Genomic DNA, 19,670 nt, shown 5'->3' with positions numbered 1-19,670 from the left:
CGCGGGAAACAGCAAGTATTTAAAATAAAAAGTGTGTGTGTACTACACGCAAGAAGTTATACTTCTTTGACGTAACAAAGTAAAAATCCTCAAAATTATTTATTCCTCCTGCTATTCTACGTTTGTAGAAAAATCTTGCAAAGATGGCTGTGACATTGAATTATTAAATAACGAATACAGTATGCGCTTGAACCCTTTGCCTGTCCTAAAAATGGACGAGGAAACCAAAAAAAAATATAACGAATGTCGCAAACGTCAGAAAATTTTAGGAACTAACTTCAACCTGTTGCTTTTGTGTTACAGTGATGCTCACGCATCTTAAAATTTCACTCTCATAATTTTTTTATAACGCGGCTAAAGAAGTAGAACTACAAAACAACTATGGTTTCCGCAGTTAGATATACTGAAGTACATCAAAGTAACGTTTTGTTTCACGTCCGCCGTGATGATTAATATAAATAAATAAACGATAAATCACTGCTTTCTCGCTCGTCCATATGTTACCTTAGAATAGGGTTACCATTCGTCCGACTTAGGGACTACGCGCATTTATTCAGCTCTTTTCAGCTTTTGTCCATAGAAAACAACAATTTTCTATGGAGACGTGTTCGCGTCGATTCAGCTTTCCGCGTCCATTCTGCTTTCGCGGCAAACCAGCATAAAATGAGGATAAATGTGTTTTTATTATGCGAATGCTATAGAGAGCGTTCGGCGCTGTTCCGCCGCGTACAGCGCTGTTCGCCGTCGAATGCGGCGGAACAGCTCTTTACAGGGATGGTTCGCGACTCCTTGTCAACAAGTTGCAACCTGTATTGTTCCTGCATTGATTTGACGTAATCATTAGGGACTACGCGCACTTATTCAGCTCTTTTCAGCTTTTGTCCATAGAAAACAACAATTTTGTATGGAGACGTGTACGCGTCGATTCAGCTTTCCGCGTCCATTCTGCTTTCGCGGCAAACCAGCATGAAATGAGGATAAAAGTGTTTTTATTATGCGAATGCTATAGAGAGCGTTCGGCGCTGTTCCGCCGCGTACAGCGCTGTTCGCCGTCGAATGCGGCGGAACAGCTCTTTTACAGGGATGGTTCGCGACTCCTTGTCGACAAGTTGAGACCTGTATTGTTCCAGCATTGAACTGACGTAATCATTATGCACGCAAAGATTAAAGAGTGCAGACGTGATTTAAAGTTATTATTCTCATTCTTACGACGCCGTACGCGGCTGATAGAAGTAGAGCTGTATAAGTGTGACCAAAATCGTTCAGCGAAACGCGAATGGAGTTGAATAAGTGTGCGTAGTCCCTTAGCCCGGACCTAACCTTGCTAATAAACGCAGGAAACGTTAAACGTCCGAATAAGCCAATCGTCAGCAAAATTCCTATTTGCAAACATTTTGCATATTCTTGGCTTATTCGCAGGTATAACTTCATGCCAATTTTATTGAAGTAAACCTTCTTTATGCGTGACTTGGGGGTTACTCAGAATTTTTTTTCTGACGGAAATAACGCTCAGTACAAAATTCAATTGAAAGAATTATTTAAGCCGTTATAATTTAATGGTTTTAAAAAATATTTCAAATTGCTTAGTAATAATTTTTAAAAATCTCCAAGTGTTTTTATTGTTTATTTACTACTACTATTGCAATAAATAATATATGTTTTCAGAAATTTTCTGACATTCGTTAATTTGTTATTGGTTTTTGTTTTTCGTTTCCACTATTACGATAGGCAGAGGGTTCAAGCCCATACTTGTTAATATTCAATACCAACGTCATATTTATGTGCTAATAATAATATAACCTTCAATTTCTTATAATCAATTATTTTATGAATGAGTGGAAATTTTAAAATGTGCGAATGGACAATGAACTGAATTATAGATAGAATATATAATGAAAATAATAATCAGGCAAATAAAATGGCGGAATCCCAGGAACATTTTACTCTTTCATCAATAAATAAGAATAAAAGAGAAAATCAAGAACCTGATAATGACCTGACCTGTAAAAGTGTTTATCTGATGAATAATAATATCAAAATATAACATTATGTCATTCTTTGTAAAATATATAAAATCTCACTTGATAAAATAATATTAATTATATTATATATTAATAAAGGATTTTTTTTAATTTTAGCTAGAGAAAATGACATCTTTGCTCAAAAAATTAAGTTGTATCATCAGATTTTCCGAGAAAAAAATAGCAAAAAATCTAACAATGCTCCTAGCTCTTCAGTAATACGTGAGTGCTTAGTTGGTAACACGATTTTATTTAATGTAATATATTAATGCGTCTGTTAATTATTCCTATAGTTAATTATTATTAAGTTTTACTTCAATCGCGCGTAAAGATTACACGCACACACTTTTTTTTTTAAGACCGTTAGACTATAGTCCGGATTTTATCCGCCTCTAACTTGTCTGGATTTATTTTTAATTCGATGGAATATTATAAAAAAACTATATATTAACTAATATAAAAGAAGTCATTATTTTTTACGAAAAACGAAATCTAAACGAGATCAACTAAATAGTCCGGACTTCTAGCGAAATGTCAGGCTTTTTATAAGGAGTTTTCAAATTACTAAATGGTGACCTAGTTTAGAGAAGACAATATGCTTAACTATGCAAATTCTAACAATTTAGTCTGTTTTAAATGTCTTTTTAATAATCTGTTCCCTTCATTATTGTGCATAAAATAAAGTAAATACTCAAATTACAATATATATTATTTATTACGAAACCTTATAAATAATCTTACTACAAAGTTAAAACCACTTACAAATATTTAGCAGTACAGTGCTTTCTTACGTACACCCTATATCTAAAAGCACAGACAATGTACACTTATATAAAAACATGTGAACCATTTCGTTCCACTTTATCAGACAGAGTTCATACATAGTTTAAATAATACGCAGCATATAAAATGCGTCTTTGTAGAGAAATATTTTAACGAAAAATTCAAATCCATTACTAGTAAAAGGAAAGATTAAAAATTATAAATTACAGTATCTTTCCATAACAAGGCTCGTCCAAACTTTCCACTATCTTATTCTTAATTGATTGTATCAAACAGTACACAAAATGTAAGCATTGCTTCTTACCATCAAGTAACCTGAATAGAGCTTAGATGTAACTTTCCTCCAAAGTACAACAATATGATTTGAATAAATGACAATACTAAGCAATTTGTTATTTTTAAAGTTACAACCCTCACTTCTGGGATTAATTACATAAATTAGATTTGAAAGGGCGACATCTCAAGTGAATTTCTTATAATGAAGAATATGCAAACGTTGGGATTGATCAGGTATCACCTGTAAGTAACCATCATCTGTAAAGTAGCTCCTGTAGATGGAAACACAACCAAAACGTTGAACAAGGCAACGCAAGGCAAGGAACGGGACACGGCCCCACATTGTTCATAAATTTTGTTTTCAAATTTATTTTGTGTAAAATGACAATACATTCAATATATATTTACTATATCTCTAAATATATGACGGATTAGTGCTAATATAACATCGTCTTAATCTTAACTACTGAACAATTTCCTTGATTCAGATAATTGACTATAAGTCATTAAACTACAAAACACAGCAACCGTTTGTTAAATGCCTTTTACATTGTCATTGTTAATGGTTTCATTATTGTTATCACAATTTTATTGTCCCCTAATTCCGTACAAAACGTCGTAATTTTCATCATTCTCTGATTGTAAATTTGTATCAACTATTGTAGGGGATCTTCTCTTCTTAATCAATTTCCATAAAATACCTCTTCTATTGTTCGAAATGTTATTGTTGTTACGAGAACAGTGTCTCTTAGCCTTGATCCATTTCAGAGATTTTTCAAATTTCTTGTTACTATTTGGTAAATTTTCAATGAGGTTTCCAGAATTAAAAATTTCATCATCCACCATTTTTACTATATAATTTAAGTATTGTTTGCCAATCTCTTGAAAAAAAAAGCTAGTTAAAATTTTAATTACATGAAAGACAAGAAATTATTGCGTGATGCATTACAACTTAGATCTTATTGTCGCTGTCAAGGGTAGAAAATAATTATATGGACCTGTTTGGTCACCTACTCCTATAATAAATACGTCTATATAACTGATTTTAAATGTCAAAAAGTTTAACATTTAAAAGCAATCTATAAGATTCTTAAAATAAGACACAGCTAGACCGTATACATGGACCTACATGTTTATTACATTCATTTCTATTACATCATTTTTATGGGTACCGAGGACAAACGAGCGTACTGATCACCTTAATGTAAAGTGATCGCCACATTTTCCTGAAGCACCAAAGTAATCACAGGAGCGTTGCCAGCCTTTTCGACAAGTGTAGACGCTTATTTTGAACTCATGTCGTATCCTCCTAGAAACACCGCATAAGGCAGCTCAGTCTATGCTTTGTTGGTTGTACGAGGAAGAAAGTTCCTTGAAAACTGCACTGTAGAGGAACGCCAGATATCCAGATTTTTTTATGAAAATAAGGGACGAGACGAGCAGGTCGTTCAGCTTATGGAAATTGATACGCCCTACCCATTACAATGCAGTGCCGGTCAGGATTCTTGAAAAACCCAAAAATTCTGAGTGGCACTACAATTGCACTCGTCACCTTGAGACAATAGATGTTAAGTCTGATTTGCCTAGTTATTTCACTACCTACGGCACCCTTCAGCCCGAAACACAGAAGTGTGCTGAATGTGTAAACATTACTGCTAGACGGGAGAAATAGGCGCCGTTGTGGTATCCATAATCTAGACGGAATCCTGTGCAAAGGAGCCTCCCACTGGTATATATGAGTGCAGATGGTGGGGAGTCATACTCTCTTGTTGGCAAGAGCGGCGGTTCATAATGCTCTTCATGGATTTATATAACAGCAATGAGAACAGACTCAAGTTTTCTCGTTTACCCTAAGGATAGGAGTCTCAAGCGATTGCCATTTCCGCGGTCATGTGATACGCAAAGCTAAATTGTGTTCGAAGAAGCTATCAACGAAGATATCATCCTCACCATCTGGATGGGTGGAGTTCCTCCACAGTGCGTTAATCAAGGAACTTTCTTCTACGTATAACAAATCTGTGGAATGAGCTTCCTTTCTTTCCACAACAATACGACATGGATACCTGCAAAAGCGCGTTCACCTCCCTTAAAGTTTGGCAACGCTCAAGAGAATGTAGGCTGTGGTGATTACTTAACATCAGGTGAACCAAAGCCCGTATGTCCTCCTCTTCCATATAAGAAAATATATGTAATATTTACGAAGTTTTAAGGTTTCAACACAACCAGCACTGAAAGGACAGAAACTAAATCAGTAGCATATGCTTTTGCGTTCTCATGCCATGAAATATGCGAACCAACTGTGCTGCAAATGGCAGTGCTTCAACAGCTTTTATTATTTTTGTGACAACCGGTGCATATTTTTAGCAACCAGACTTCGAGACAGCGTTGTTGGTATTTAACGGCAGAACAGTTAAATAACTGACTATTTGTATTTACTATAAAATATATGCTGTTGCTATGGATCTGTTGTCCATCCATCCGAGCGTACTGCACTGCATCTCATCAGGCGCAAACAAGATATTTCTTTTATAAAAGTATCTTCAAAATCTATAATATCTATTCATGGCGGTAATCGGCTATTTTATAAAGCAGACATGCCTTCTTGACTGTTGTAATGTAATTTAGCTAATAATCCGTCTTTGTGGTAGAATGTATCATTTCATATTTCATACTAATTTCATCTTTTATAATGGTATAAATGACAATACCATTGAATTTAATATTTTTTTTAAATAATAATTTAATAGATACTACTGTACGTATGTATGTTTGAATGCATTATTCTTTACCTTTTTCAATGGCGTAGTAGTTGCAGCTGTTGTGTTTTTTTCAGTACTTACTAGGGACGTCACTTTTTTTGTATCTTCTAAAAAACAATAGTATTTACAAATCCGAAACAAGATGACAACACCTTTGAAATATATTATTTAACAGACTGTACAGTGATTTATTAATATTAAACTCAAACCAATTTACATTTACTAACTTATCTATTTGAATATTTAATAAGTGTGATGCTATAGTTATTTAATACCAACCTTTTAAACAGTTTGTGGAGTTCCGTCTGGTTACTTTTGTTTCCTTTGCGTATTCTTCTTTTGACGCTTTCATTCTGTTTAAGACCATTTCCTACAATATATATAAACGTAAGCTTAAAATAAAAAAACTCTCTCAGAATATGATATTCACAAATAGATATTTGTACCTTTCTTAAGTTGGAGCTCTTTAATCGGTTTCTTTTTATTTTTTCTGCAATTCTTTTCAATAGACCTTTTTTTCTTTTATTTGGTGGGGTCGTCTTTAAGGAACCAGGAATAACAAGAGATTTCTTATCATTTATTGGGTTGTCTTCCTCCTTTATCACTCTTACCCATTCGTCATTAAGTAATTTCGATTCATAATTCAAAATAGATAATAGTAGACCACGTAATTCATTATATCCTATATTTCTTTCAGTGGCTTTATTGTAGTTCCCTGAATGAGCTTCTTCACTTATAATTACTATAGATGGACGCGTCGACATACTTTTTATATTTTGGCCATCGTTCACAATTATAACATTACTTTCTAATTGTGTATGTGACGTACCCTTGGTGGGTAGTTCAATATTGATAATTGGTTCAAGAGTAGTTTCATCGATTGATACATTCGCTATATCCTCCAATAACGCATTTAATGGTTCAGTTGTATTTACAAAAGATTTATTGCTTTTAAAATTGTCACCCTTTGACTTTTTAGCTTGTACTTTAAATTTGTTGTTTTCCATTAGTTTTGAAAGTACTTCTTTATTTTCACAACTTTTTGCATTTCTTGAAGGTACAGTTATCATACTTAAACTGTCATTTTTCAATAGTGACGTAATCAAATATTTAATATTATGGAGAATTGAATAATTTTCTTGTTTGACACTATGGCCTGTTGTTAGACCGTTCTCTATATATTTTGAATTTTTAAATGAGTTATTTTCCATATTTTTATAGAAATCTTTCGAATTTTTGTTCGCACTCTTTTTATGTCTGTAAATTTTATTACTGCTTGGACGGAAGAAAAAGTTCTTTATGCGTTTAATCTTTCTATTGCGTTTAATTTTTTTGTTATTATTTAAATTTGAATTTAAATAACTTAATGTGGTCTCAGAAAAATCCTCTGCAGGACTTCTATTTATAGGACTACAAATTAAATTAACATTTATTTTATCTATAGAATAAACAATTTTATTACTAAAACTTTTATTTTCTTGAAAGTCTGAACGTTTTTTAACAACTTTTGGCAGACATTCTGAAAGAACATTGGAAAAACTCATAATCGTTTTGTTAAATTGGTTTTCCAATTTTATATCACAAAAGTTGCAGACATCAATTAATTCCGCGATTTCTGAAAAATCTTTTATCAATTGATTTAAAGTTTTAGGCTCATAAATATTATGAATTTTACGTTTTTTATCTAAGGTTAACGACAATGTCTCACATGTGCTTCCTTGACATTTTCCTTTGACTCTTTTATAGTAATTATTAAGATTTTTATTTATTTTACTAAAACTTTCACGAAGCTTCTTCCCACCACTCGGATTCATCCAAAAATACGTTTGAATCTCAGTGCAATGTTCACGCATGTAATCAGCTATATTATCCAATACAAATATTAACTCCGTCATAACAGCATCACTTGCAGCACACGACTTGCACATCGTTTCATTTTCTTTGCAGCGACAGTTACAGACTCGATCATTCCCAAATATCTTTTTAAATTCTTTCCATTTAGATTTTTTATTTTTTTTCGAAATGCTACGCTTTGTTTTGTTATGAGATGTGTGAGATATTGAACTTTGTACATTTTTGACGTTTCGTACTTTTAATTCCGAATTTTTTCTACCAATTTTTACTGGCTTTAAAATAAATTGTCCCGTAGGACATGTAACATTTGTATTCTCAACCAGCAAATATACGCCTTCAGATAAATATTGATCTTGTGGCATAGTTGAAGGAAGTGCTTGTTCAAATGTATGGATCTGGTATTCTAAGTCAACCGGTGATGCCATCACTGCAGAAAATACTTTCTTCACATGTGTTTGAAGAGATCTTTTTCTATCGTTTAAATTTTCCAACAATGATATGTGAACTTGAATAGCATTAGTTGATATATTAGATTGCTCTGTGGTCGCTATCTCTGTTGCTTTAGATAAATTGTAAATTGAGTCCGGTATGGTTACAAATGACTGGTTATAATTTTTTTGTAAATCAAGAATAATCTCCAAGGCTGCGACGTCTTTTGCAGTGAATCTTTCTGAGTCCGTAACCTCACGCTTTTTTACTCCATTCAACCTGTAGTAACATATATATTTTCATTCGAAGTTCTCATAAACAAGAACTAAACTGCATATTTTTTAGTATTTGCTTATAATTTTTTGCAAGCAGGTTATTGATTCTCATATATGCCTTAATGTGTCACAGTGAAAATTCCAATTTAATAAATATCTGACAGCGAATATACTCTGAAGGGTAGGAATGTTCTCCTAAATAACAGTGACAAAAAATGTTTGAATAAATAAATTGTTGCAATATTATATTATTAATGTAGTATCGGAATTGATTGGATAGGATGCTAAATGTTTATTAAGATGTTATAATTAAGGAATCACGTTGCGGTTAATTTAAAGTGAGTATATTTATAAGAAAAAATTGACAGAGTTAAAGGACGGAGGTCTGTCGTACATCGAAGTTAAGTAGGAACTGCCCGTTTGAGTCCCATACAATTATATCTTACTTACTACCTGGGTTCTCACCCCCGCATCAGTCATACTTCGTTCTTACACTCTCAGTATTTATAATGTACATTTTTGCCACGAGACAAAACTATACTTACGTTCCCACGCTTTCTAAAATATCTTAACTAAATATCTGTTATTTGGGAATTTTTCTCAATCCCTTTATTTACAACCTTTTGAAAACAATACTTACTGCTAAGTACAAAGGTGCAATAAAACAATAAAATAGAAAACTTAAATCTAAAAATGACCATTCCACATTAATATGATTATTAGGTGGCAACCCTTTAGCAGATAAAGTTGAAGTCTTTTATCTAAGATGTCTGATATAGCGCGGTGTTGTAAGTTGTAACACCATAAAAAAACTGACTTCAAAAACTGAAAAGTATCAAATAACTAAAAATTTAATTAAATACACCTTTACTTAATTTTAATAAAATACAATTATTTATATTGTGCTACCTATTGAAAGGTTTAACGTCGGTGCCAAGCCCTAAACAAAATAAAACTTAATATTATAAACAGCTGACTTACTATAATTAATAAGGTTGTCTGGCCACGCGTGTCGGTCCGCTTGGGGTGTTTTGTAGTAGACGAAGCTATCCCGCTCAAAGTCACGCGTGGCGAGTATAGGTACTTACTACTACATTTGGCTTGGCACCCACTTCAAAGCTATCAATATGTAGCACATACAAATAATAATGTTTTATTAACATAAAAGGTAAAGGTGTATTAAATTAAATTTTTAGTGATTTGATAATTTTCAGTTTTTGTAGGCGGTTGTTTTAAACGAAGTTTTTTTTTATTTTTTACTTTTTTGTGTCAGTTAATAATTATAATATATAATCAATCTGAATGAAAACTCCTAAAAAAGCCGTACACAAAAAACAATTATATCATCGAGGTAAACAATAATTTTCATAAAAAATGTTCATAAAATGAAAACTACTAGGCCAAACTCTGTAAATTTTTTATGGGGCTCATTTTTCAGGAATGCGTCGAGGTTCCAAGTTGAAATTAAAATTACCGATTAACGTTTGCAAACACTCAAAAAAATTATGTTTCTAAGTTAATCCAATCAAAAATATACGACCATTTCATCTTAGCACAAACCTCGTAGTGAAATTCAAACCTATATTATGGTAGATTCTATTGACCAAAAGTTAGCATACTAAGTCTTAATGGTTTTAATTATTAATTTTGAGTAACAAGGCGCATGTTAATGGAAAAATCCAAAAAATCGTTGTATTACAAGTAACATAATGCTTGTAAATTTACATTTTTGGTTTGCACATAGATAATATTGTTATTGACAGTTAATCTTAAAAAGTACGACTTCGCCTGGATTTTAATTAGACCGAAACAGATGGAGATCTGAAGTATGCCATTCAAAATAGTTTTTGTCTGATATTAAGTTGTCTGATATGAATCTGATATTAAGTTTTCAACGCCAAAGGAATCAAAATAACATTGCCTCGACTATTAAACCCCGTGGCAGTTGCGATTAGTTGCTCGTGAAAGAAAAATACCTCAAACACTACGAATCCATATATGAATCCATATAATCCATCAATGATATTAGGTAATGACATTCTAAAACATTTTATTATCTGCACACCGATCGATACACCACTTGCCTTGATTGATATAAAATGAATATGGCATTATTTGGCATTTTTTTGTAAATTTTAAATGTTAGTTACATTGCCTTATGTTTTAGGATATCCTTTTCTGCATCTTCATTCTTCGACTGCCATCCATTGCCAAGATATATTTTACGTTGAAAGATATTGTCTGAAAAAGTGCATTTATTATATAATTACTTGATTAAAATAGTTAAATAATTCATCGCATAATTAAATCCAGCACGCATATTAGACTAATTTTACCCTCACATTAATAATGTTACTAGTCTATATGTTATCAAATGATTTTTATTTGCCATCAGATGAGGCCTTTGCCCTATTGTGCGCTCTAATATTAAAAAAACTAATAATAAGTTATGGTCAACCAATGGTGATTGATCTAAGTGAAAAAGTATTATATTCCGATGCATTTAACTGCAGTAATAGATACCTATCGTAATTCAAATTTATTATGTAATGTATAATTGGTAATAGTTAGACGAAGTTGAAATACGCGCAGAAATAATGTTAAAGTGATAATAAATAATTTCAATTATGCTTTCAAAATATCACTGTGCTACAAATGCTATAAAGATACGATAAACAAAAAAATACTTACACTAATCTGAGTAGCTTAGGTAAACAATAATACAATTATTTGGTAATCAAAAGAGTAAATGATTATTTAATAATTGTGTAATTACCAAAAGCCTAGTAAAACTCTCTAACAAACAGCGATTCACCCGATTGTATGAAACGTGCAGTCATTGACAGATTGGCAGACGACGACTATACTCTTGTAAGCAAAGGAGATCCACTACGTTCGCTTTCAACTGTTCGCTTTCAAATTTAGCCGGATTATACTTCGTGGCCAATCGCCATACTGTAATTACTACTATTTCAAACTTATGTCAAATGCACGTTTCATACTAAACTAAATTTGATTACCTGCTGGATCCATTCTATCATAATATTGGTATATTGTTGATTCTGTGTTTCTGTTACCAATACTTCTTTCAGTAACAGGCTCTTTACTTTTGTGCTTTTTATTTGTAACTTTGTGTCCTTTTACCTTATTTGTTTGTGGTAATATATTTTTTTTATCATTGTGTATTTTATCATTGTCATTACCCATAGACTGTACTAGTGTTTTTTGAGTTTTCTTTTTAGGTACAAATTGAATTTTCGGCATTATATGATCCGACAAAGGTGCTGTTAGAGACGGTACATCTAAATTATTCTCTTTCAAAAATCTTTCAAACTCCTTCATTGTCATTGGAACAGGTGTTGCAAAGTATTGATGTGGGGCCTTATTCATTTGTGTCACAGGTTTCTTCTGAAAAAATAAAAATAACACGAGTAAAACAAACAATATTCTAGAAGTATCAATTATTGTGATCGATTACTGAGGCAGTATAAATTCGTTCAAATATTGACTTCAGAATCATACGATCAACTGACGTTGAATTTACGTTGGGTTTATGAATCAATCAATAAGGATGGCACAAAGTACTACAAAATGAAGATAGGGCGAATGTATTCATAAAATAGTATTGCATTTTTGAAGCTGATCTTTCGATGGGATAAGAATACACATTAAAATCAAAATAAATGATTAACTTACTGGAGCTTGATAATTGGTGTGTAGCAAGAATTTTTTCTGAAAATATTATACGTTGACAATTATTAAACAGTGCTAAAATTACTTCTCAATTTTATTTTTATTTTTACAAACACAAAAACCAAACATAAAATTAAAGTAAGATAGGATAAACTTTATTGATATAAGAAATTGTATATTACACTACTATGGTAGAAATTTTTAAATCCCGATGACATTGGCGACAGCAGTATTTTGGTCTGCCTTTTTCTACTTCTACTGACAACTTTCAGTAAAGTTTTGTATCATTTAATGAGCAAGACATCGCGATCAAATACCATCGACCATGACTGAAAACTATTTGGCCGATTTTGTATTGCAGCTCTAAATATACACATAATTGTAAACAAGTACAAAACACAGATGCAAAGAAATTCTTTTCTGGAGTTCTGGGCTTCGAGACCAAACGTTGGCAAAGCACTGAATCGTATGGATGGAAGTTGCTGTGATATAGACAAAAATGGGAAATCATGCAGAAATGTCAATAGAAAACCTTATTGTCTAATATTAATTAAACGATAATAATTATTGGACAGTATGTCTGCTGGATTTAGTCTTCTGCTTGAAATACAAATAGCTGCCCGCGATTAAACGGCGCACATTGGATAAATTGTCAGTTATAGTATTGAATCTTAGATCATTTATACGTCTAGACTGTGGAAGCTGCCAAAAGGCGAGAAATATGTTGACAGTTAACCTATATTTTGAGCAATGCCTAGACACTATTTTCATCGGTTGTCTAGCAGCAAGATAGCAAGCGCCCTATCTGGAAGTATAAATTATTATCTAAGTATTGAATATTTTGTTTCTTAATTTCCAGTGTTTTTGCAAGTACCCTAATTTAAATCTCAATATTAAACTAGCCAGAGCCATATTATCTACCAGTGAAAGTCCCGTCAAAATAGGTAGGAATTGGCACATAAACATTCAAATGCATTTAGAAAAACTCTATTATATTGAGATACTTAACAGTGACTTCATTGTTTATATAAATATAAAGATGAAAATATTACATTTCAGACAAACTGCTGGAAGTATTTTAATGACTAACCGGTGTGTTCGATATCGCGGGATTCAGTCGCGGTAAAAGATTTTTCTGAAAAAGAAAATTACCTTTAGCAGTAATCAGTATACAGGAAAAGACTGTCTCATATCATTTATAAAAAAAAACTTGTTATATTATATTCCCGCCATCCACAGAATTACATAATACTAAATGGTAGAGACGTAGAACTGTTGGGCAAATTCTTTTTAACCATTTAAGTGCTCTTGTAAAGTATTCGAAAGAGAAGAACATATCTAATGGAGATAGTAAAAGCAAGATTGTAAAGTTAAGCGAATCTCTTTTTCATCATCAGCCGGAAGACGTCTACTCCTGGACAAAAATCTCCACGACGATCAGTCCTACGCTAGTCTCATCCAACGTATTCCGGCGATCATCGGTCCACCTTTTGGGGGGCCTACCAAAAATGCGTCTTCCGGTACGTGGTCGCCATTCGAAGAGTTTACTACCGTCTGACTGTCGAACTATATGGCCTGCCCACTGCCACTTCAGTTTCTACTACGGATCTCCTGATTTCCGATTCAATTTCGTAGGTAAACTTCTTTGACAGGTCTTATTATTTTTTATATATATAAAACCATTAGCTAACGTACATAGTGACAAATCGTAATCGGTCACGAATTATCGAGCTGTCAGGTACACTATTAAGAAAAATACATAACTTGCCTGTGCAAAAACAGTGTTATCCTTCTTATTCATATCCAATTGTTTATTCAGCGATGCCGAGTTTCTTGTTTTATTGACTGTAAAATAATTTCGATATTATTCAAAATTATGCTCTTCATCTACATTAATGAAAACAGCTGTTATCACCGTCTTCTGACGTTCAACTTGTATAGAGTAAAAAGTTCGCACTGTCACACAATCTTTGCGTACAGGTCCAATGACGTATATGATGCCTTTAATTGACAAAGAGGTTATTGCGCATAGAATACTGTGCAAGCCAATAGTCTCTGCACTTATAAATTTTCTAAATTAAAAGATAGTTAAAATTTCCAGCTTTCATCAGCCATTCTAAATTATTTTGTAAAAAGTGCAGTTAGAACGCACAATAATCCATAAAAAATGTTTTTCATTTAAAAGACTTTATTGACTAAGACCTACATAGTACGCAATTTATTTACTTATTTAGGACAACGAATAAGATAACAATTAAACGTATTTATAAAAAATATGAATATTCCTATATCAATAATTATAAGTAAACACCAAATATAGTATATGTTACAAATCTTATAACAATATTAACTTATATACCTTATGCACAACATTACTAACCAACAGTACTAGTAACAATTTAGTAAAATACAGTTAATTAACTATTTATTTACTAATTTATATTTATTATTTTTAATGGCACCTGTAAATAAAGATATTTTGTAAAATATATAATATTAAAAAATATAATATTATGGTCCAATTTAAATATTTTAATAATGATTACACATATGAATTGAATTATATTAAATATTACACATATGAAATGAGTTTGAGCCCTAGTTATTTCTATATAATTTAATAAATATTCGGGAATAAGTAGTTCATACTTCGACAGTTAAATACTGCCAAACAAATACCAATAAATTTTGGAGTAGATCTCTGGACAGTCTAGATGGCTGTTTATGGGTTTGTAAAAGGAAATCAACCAGGCCGCCATTCTACATATTTTAATCATTTTCCAGTTTCCCAGTAGCCTCTTATGATAAATATAATTAGAATAAGCTTTATTGATATTACTAAGTCTAGATACAATATTTTCAGACCTGATTTTATTCGTGTTATATATTATGTAAAAGCTATGAACCTAACCTAGATAGAAAATATAGACCATTTAGACGTAAGCGAATTAAATATAAACAATTCTTACCCAGTCTTCTGATATGACAGCTATGAATTACTATGTCGTTATATGCATAAATGGTAGGATCAACATAATTTTCATCAGTATAATTATTTTCTTTGTATGCTAAAAGAAAAACAAAAATAATAAATGGTAAATCTATTATTAAATCTACGATTATATAAATTTGAAAGTCAAATTGGTTCAAGAGTTTTCTAGTGTATTAAGTTTCTCCAATTATTGCAAATAATTGGTGGAATGATGTTTTCGTAAAAATCTTGGAATTCATTTAATAATATAGTCAAAACTGTAAAAGCTCTTAAAATTTTATCAATAGGAAAAGTTTTCCTTTTACTTACATTTGTTAATGTGCTGATAGTGGCTAGTCCATTTTGTGCCAAACGTAAATCCTTCATTCCTTTTCAAGTTATTATCTATCGTACCTGTATAACTTTCTCTATTAAAGGGTTCATTACGTTTTGTATAAAAACTTGTAACTTTATCAGCGATATTCGGATTCCACGAATTGTTTTCTATTTTACTATCAGAAACATTAGATGTGGAAGAGTGAATACTGTTTTTGGAACTGTAACTATCCTTTACTGTTTGTAGAGAAGATAATTCATCATTGTGTGGTTTCATGTCCTCGTAAGAAGTTGTTTGACTTTCATAGTTTTTATATGGATTATAATTATATTTGTCAGAATAATATTCGGGGTTTTCCTTGAAGTAATATGATTCATATAATTTAGTACTTTTGCTAGTATATGTATTTGTAGCTTCATTTACGACATAATCTTCTTTATTTCTTACTTGATTACCATAACTATCAAATATTACCTGATTGTCGTAATTATTTTCTTCAAGTTCTGTATTTTTAACACTATTTGGTTCTAATATATTACTTTTTCCAGAGTATAGCAGCTTAGAATCTAGCTGCTCTAACTCTTTTTTTATTTTATTCGTAGTAGCTTTATGAAATGGAGGATACTTCACGCTGAAATGTGTTGTTGACTCAGTATCCGCGGTAAGTTTTATGGTCATATTGTCATCGTGATTGCTTAAAGTCATTACCATTTTATTTTTATTAAGATAAGGCTTTGAAGTTGAACTCTTTTTTTGACTAGGCGAACTTTTTGCTGTATAATCAAAATCATCTAGAAATAAAAATTTTATCAATATAAAGTTTGAATTAATCTATTATTATATACAAAATGTGAGTTTACATACATATTGAATATTTTTCTGTGTTGTTGTGATATCTAAGGTCTTCCAAAATCAGAGCTTCTGAATTATACCTAAAGGTTACATCACTAATATTTGGTATTTGACTGAATAAATCAGATGCAACTGCTATTCCATGATTTTTGTAAAAAAAAATTGGTTTGATTGTAGTTATACTTTGAAAATTTGGTTCCAATTTAAAACTTTTTGTTAAGAATCTGTCTGAACTCGATTTAGTATCCTTAAATATCATATCTTTGATGCTTTTCAAAGGATTAAATCTCGTTTTCCGATCAGACAACTGTCGCTTCGCCACTTTTTTTGGTTTCCTTTTGTAAAAATTTATTTTCTTTAAAATATTTCGAAACTTATGCTTCTTCATTTTTTTATTTTTCAGCAATACAACTCCAGTTGGTCTGTGAACTAAATAAATTTTCACATAACCACATTTTCTATTGTTGAAACCTAGTGATCAGATGGTTTAAATTTAGTTTAATATAACGTAAATAGGATTTAAGCACCATGACTATTATTTATTAATTTTCTAACAAGTCTTATGTAAGATCATAATATGTAAACACAGATATTTTTAGTATGTATAAAGAAAATGAAAATATTAAGCTCTATTATTTATCAAAAAAAATGGAGCATACCTTGAGGTGTTCTCAATGGTAGTGCTGTGGTTAATTTATTAGTGTTTTTTATATCAACTGCCCTCTTGTTTTTTGGAAGACTATTTCGCACTAATGGCATCTTCCGTGTACTAGCCGCTATAGAGTTGTGAGACTGGATAGGACTCACATTGGTCGGATCAGATTTGAGAGAGACAGTTTGAGAATTGTGAAATTTTTTTGGTGGCTCCTTATCTATAAAAAGGTAGAAATGCTTCTTGAACCACGTTTCATCACTCTTTGTTGAAATATCCTGGTCTTCTAGTGTATCTTGTTCTATAAAATACCGCCTAGATCTAGTGGATGGTAACTGTGGAATTTTGTTAAGTATAAATTTTCCGATATCGTCTACTTTATGATGTCTATGTGCTTGATATCGTACTTGATTGGAAAATTTATTATCTTCTTGATTTCTTAGAAATTTCAAATAATATTTATATCCATTTACGTAGTCTTTATAACAAATTTTATTACTGAGACCATCAAAACTCGTATCTTCACTCGTGTCATAAGTGTAGTGTTTGTTGTTATCAGTAGTTGATGCAGATATTTTTGAAAATAAGTCACGCTCTTTAACATCTATCATATCCGGCATAATATATGCATTATTTGATAGTACTTTGATCTGTGTTAGTGGTAATTCTTTCTGACCTTCCAAATTACGCTTTGATAATATTTTTTTATTTTCCGAGTCATCATCATCCAAAATATTAAATTTAGGTGAAGTCATCATACTAAAAGAATTTGTCTCAAGCGATTTTGCCAAAATCTGCTCATAAACAGAAAGCATCGAATAATCATCACCGATAATTGGAATTGTGTGGGCTTTAGACGTACTCTTATTTGACAAAGGTTTATTTGCGATTATCGTAATTTTATTCGGTTGGACTATCTTCTGAGAACAATTTTTTTTATTCAGCTTAATTGGGTTATGTTTTAAAGGAGGTGGTGTTTTACTAACTTTATTTTCCTTAGAACTATTATTTAATTTTGATATTATTGTAGATTTTGTTGAATTAATCTCCTTTTTTAGATCACCGGAAAGTTTTTTTAAAAATTTACTGTACGCTTTTTTTAATTTGCTTTGTAACACGTTTTCTACGTTTTGTGCAATTTTCACTGTGTCGGATGTAATAGATCGAGCCTTGACATAATGGGTTGGAAGTATAATATAAGTTTTTGTTGTTCCTGTAGAATACTTATTCTTATTTCTCTCTGTAGCACTCAATTGAGACCAAACATTAAATGCTACCTCTGTAGCAGAAGTTGTTATCAAACTCCTATCAGTGATCATTTGCTCAGCCATCATTTCAATTGACTTCTCCTTAATTGCATTTAATAGAGCTTGTATTGCATCAGTGCTTTGAATAAATATGTCATCGGAAGAGTATTCTCCTTTATCAGTGTGTTCGCTTGTTTCTGATAAATTTTCCTTATGAGACTTACTTGGTGTATTAGCGGTATCGTAATATGGGCTTAATGTCGAACTTTTCGATTTAACATCTAGAAGTGTGTCGGGTATGTTTTTATTTGATAATGAGCCACATGTTTTTGAATAATGTGGTTGTTTGTTGTGAATTTTATATAGATCAGGTGGTGGCACTACTGTTGTAAAAATATTATCTCTCTTTTGGTCATATTGTGATTTAAGAATACTTTGGTCATAGAATTCGTTTCCCATTTCATTTTCTCTATCCACACTTTTATACATAGGGCGTGTATCAATAAGCACCACAAAACTATACAGCCTGAAATAATAAACTATGGTCAAGTATTTTTATTTAACTTAACTCATAAAAAAGCACTTCTTTTTATACTTGCCATAAAAAATCTATAAATTTCATTTGATAATGAATTCAAAATTGTATTCAAACAAAACTCTTTCAAACTCCATTTGCGTGAGTTTGCAATTGTTTGACAGCTTTTCATAAAGTCTAAAAATGTCACAACCAAAGACAGACATCGGGTTTTATCATCTATGATTAATCTGAAAAGAGATTGGCTAACCTTTTTCGATTAATATTTAAGGTTAGCTTAAAATTATTCTTCTAATACATAGTAAAACATTTATAAGGGATAGCTTGTTAACTGGTTTTCTCTTTTTTATTTTTCTTTTGATACTAGTTAGTTTCATAAGGCTTCAGTATCAAGAAAATAAGATTAATTCCAGATCTTTGAAAATAGTGTTGATACTCAAGACTTCACCCGGTAATTTTTATAAAGTAAGATGTATATAAAAATTGGCAAGAAATGTGGAATGATGTGAAAAAAATCTACCATTAAGTTAAATTTTATTATCAATGGAATGCCATTGTGATGCCATCATTGCTATATGACGAACCATGTGCTATCGAACTTAATTTCAAATTGAACAAACATAATCAAACTTAGGTTTGTATGCTTGATTAACTATGTTGCTTTTTTCGTTCGAGAAAAAGAAATGCGGAAAGACTCGAACCGCTCGACATAATGGAATTTTCATCTTGCTTGGAGCGAGGTTACAATTTTTTTTTCTCACTTCCCCGTTTAATTTCCCCAAAGGAAGAAGTTCTTGAATCGTTATTTCTTCATTGAGAGCAAAATTTTAAGAAATTATTATCTAGACTGTTGCCTCCCAATATTATATTCTTGATAATTTTATTTACGTACATAGGCATATAAGTGAATTTGCTATGTTGTATATGCTTTTACAACAAGTTCCCATATAATGTTCAAGAAAAATGTATTACGAAATTCGTAAGAA

The 19,670-nt window shown here is 31.5% G+C and overlaps 1 protein-coding gene across 1 annotated transcript; it reads right to left on the bottom strand.

Moving 5' to 3' along the window:
- Positions 1-2,717: 2,717 nt before the first annotated feature.
- Positions 2,718-18,882, bottom strand: LOC126964971 (uncharacterized). The gene is made up of 14 exons (XM_050808337.1): positions 18,749-18,882; positions 16,910-18,675; positions 16,263-16,721; positions 15,392-16,189; positions 15,060-15,158; positions 13,859-13,935; positions 13,181-13,225; positions 12,094-12,129; positions 11,418-11,805; positions 10,548-10,638; positions 6,286-8,401; positions 6,119-6,209; positions 5,870-5,946; positions 2,718-3,959 (listed from the first exon to the last, which is right to left on the bottom strand). Exons 1-14 carry the CDS (start codon positions 18,769-18,771, stop codon positions 3,669-3,671), a joined length of 6,357 nt encoding a protein of 2,118 aa, XP_050664294.1. The 5' UTR covers positions 18,772-18,882; the 3' UTR covers positions 2,718-3,668.
- Positions 18,883-19,670: the final 788 nt, after the last annotated feature.

Source organism: Leptidea sinapis, chromosome 1 (assembly GCF_905404315.1).
Source record: "Leptidea sinapis chromosome 1, ilLepSina1.1, whole genome shotgun sequence".
NCBI lineage: Eukaryota > Metazoa > Arthropoda > Insecta > Lepidoptera > Pieridae > Leptidea > Leptidea sinapis.
Note: the sequence above shows the minus strand (reverse complement) of the source record. Positions and strands in the feature narration are given on the sequence as shown.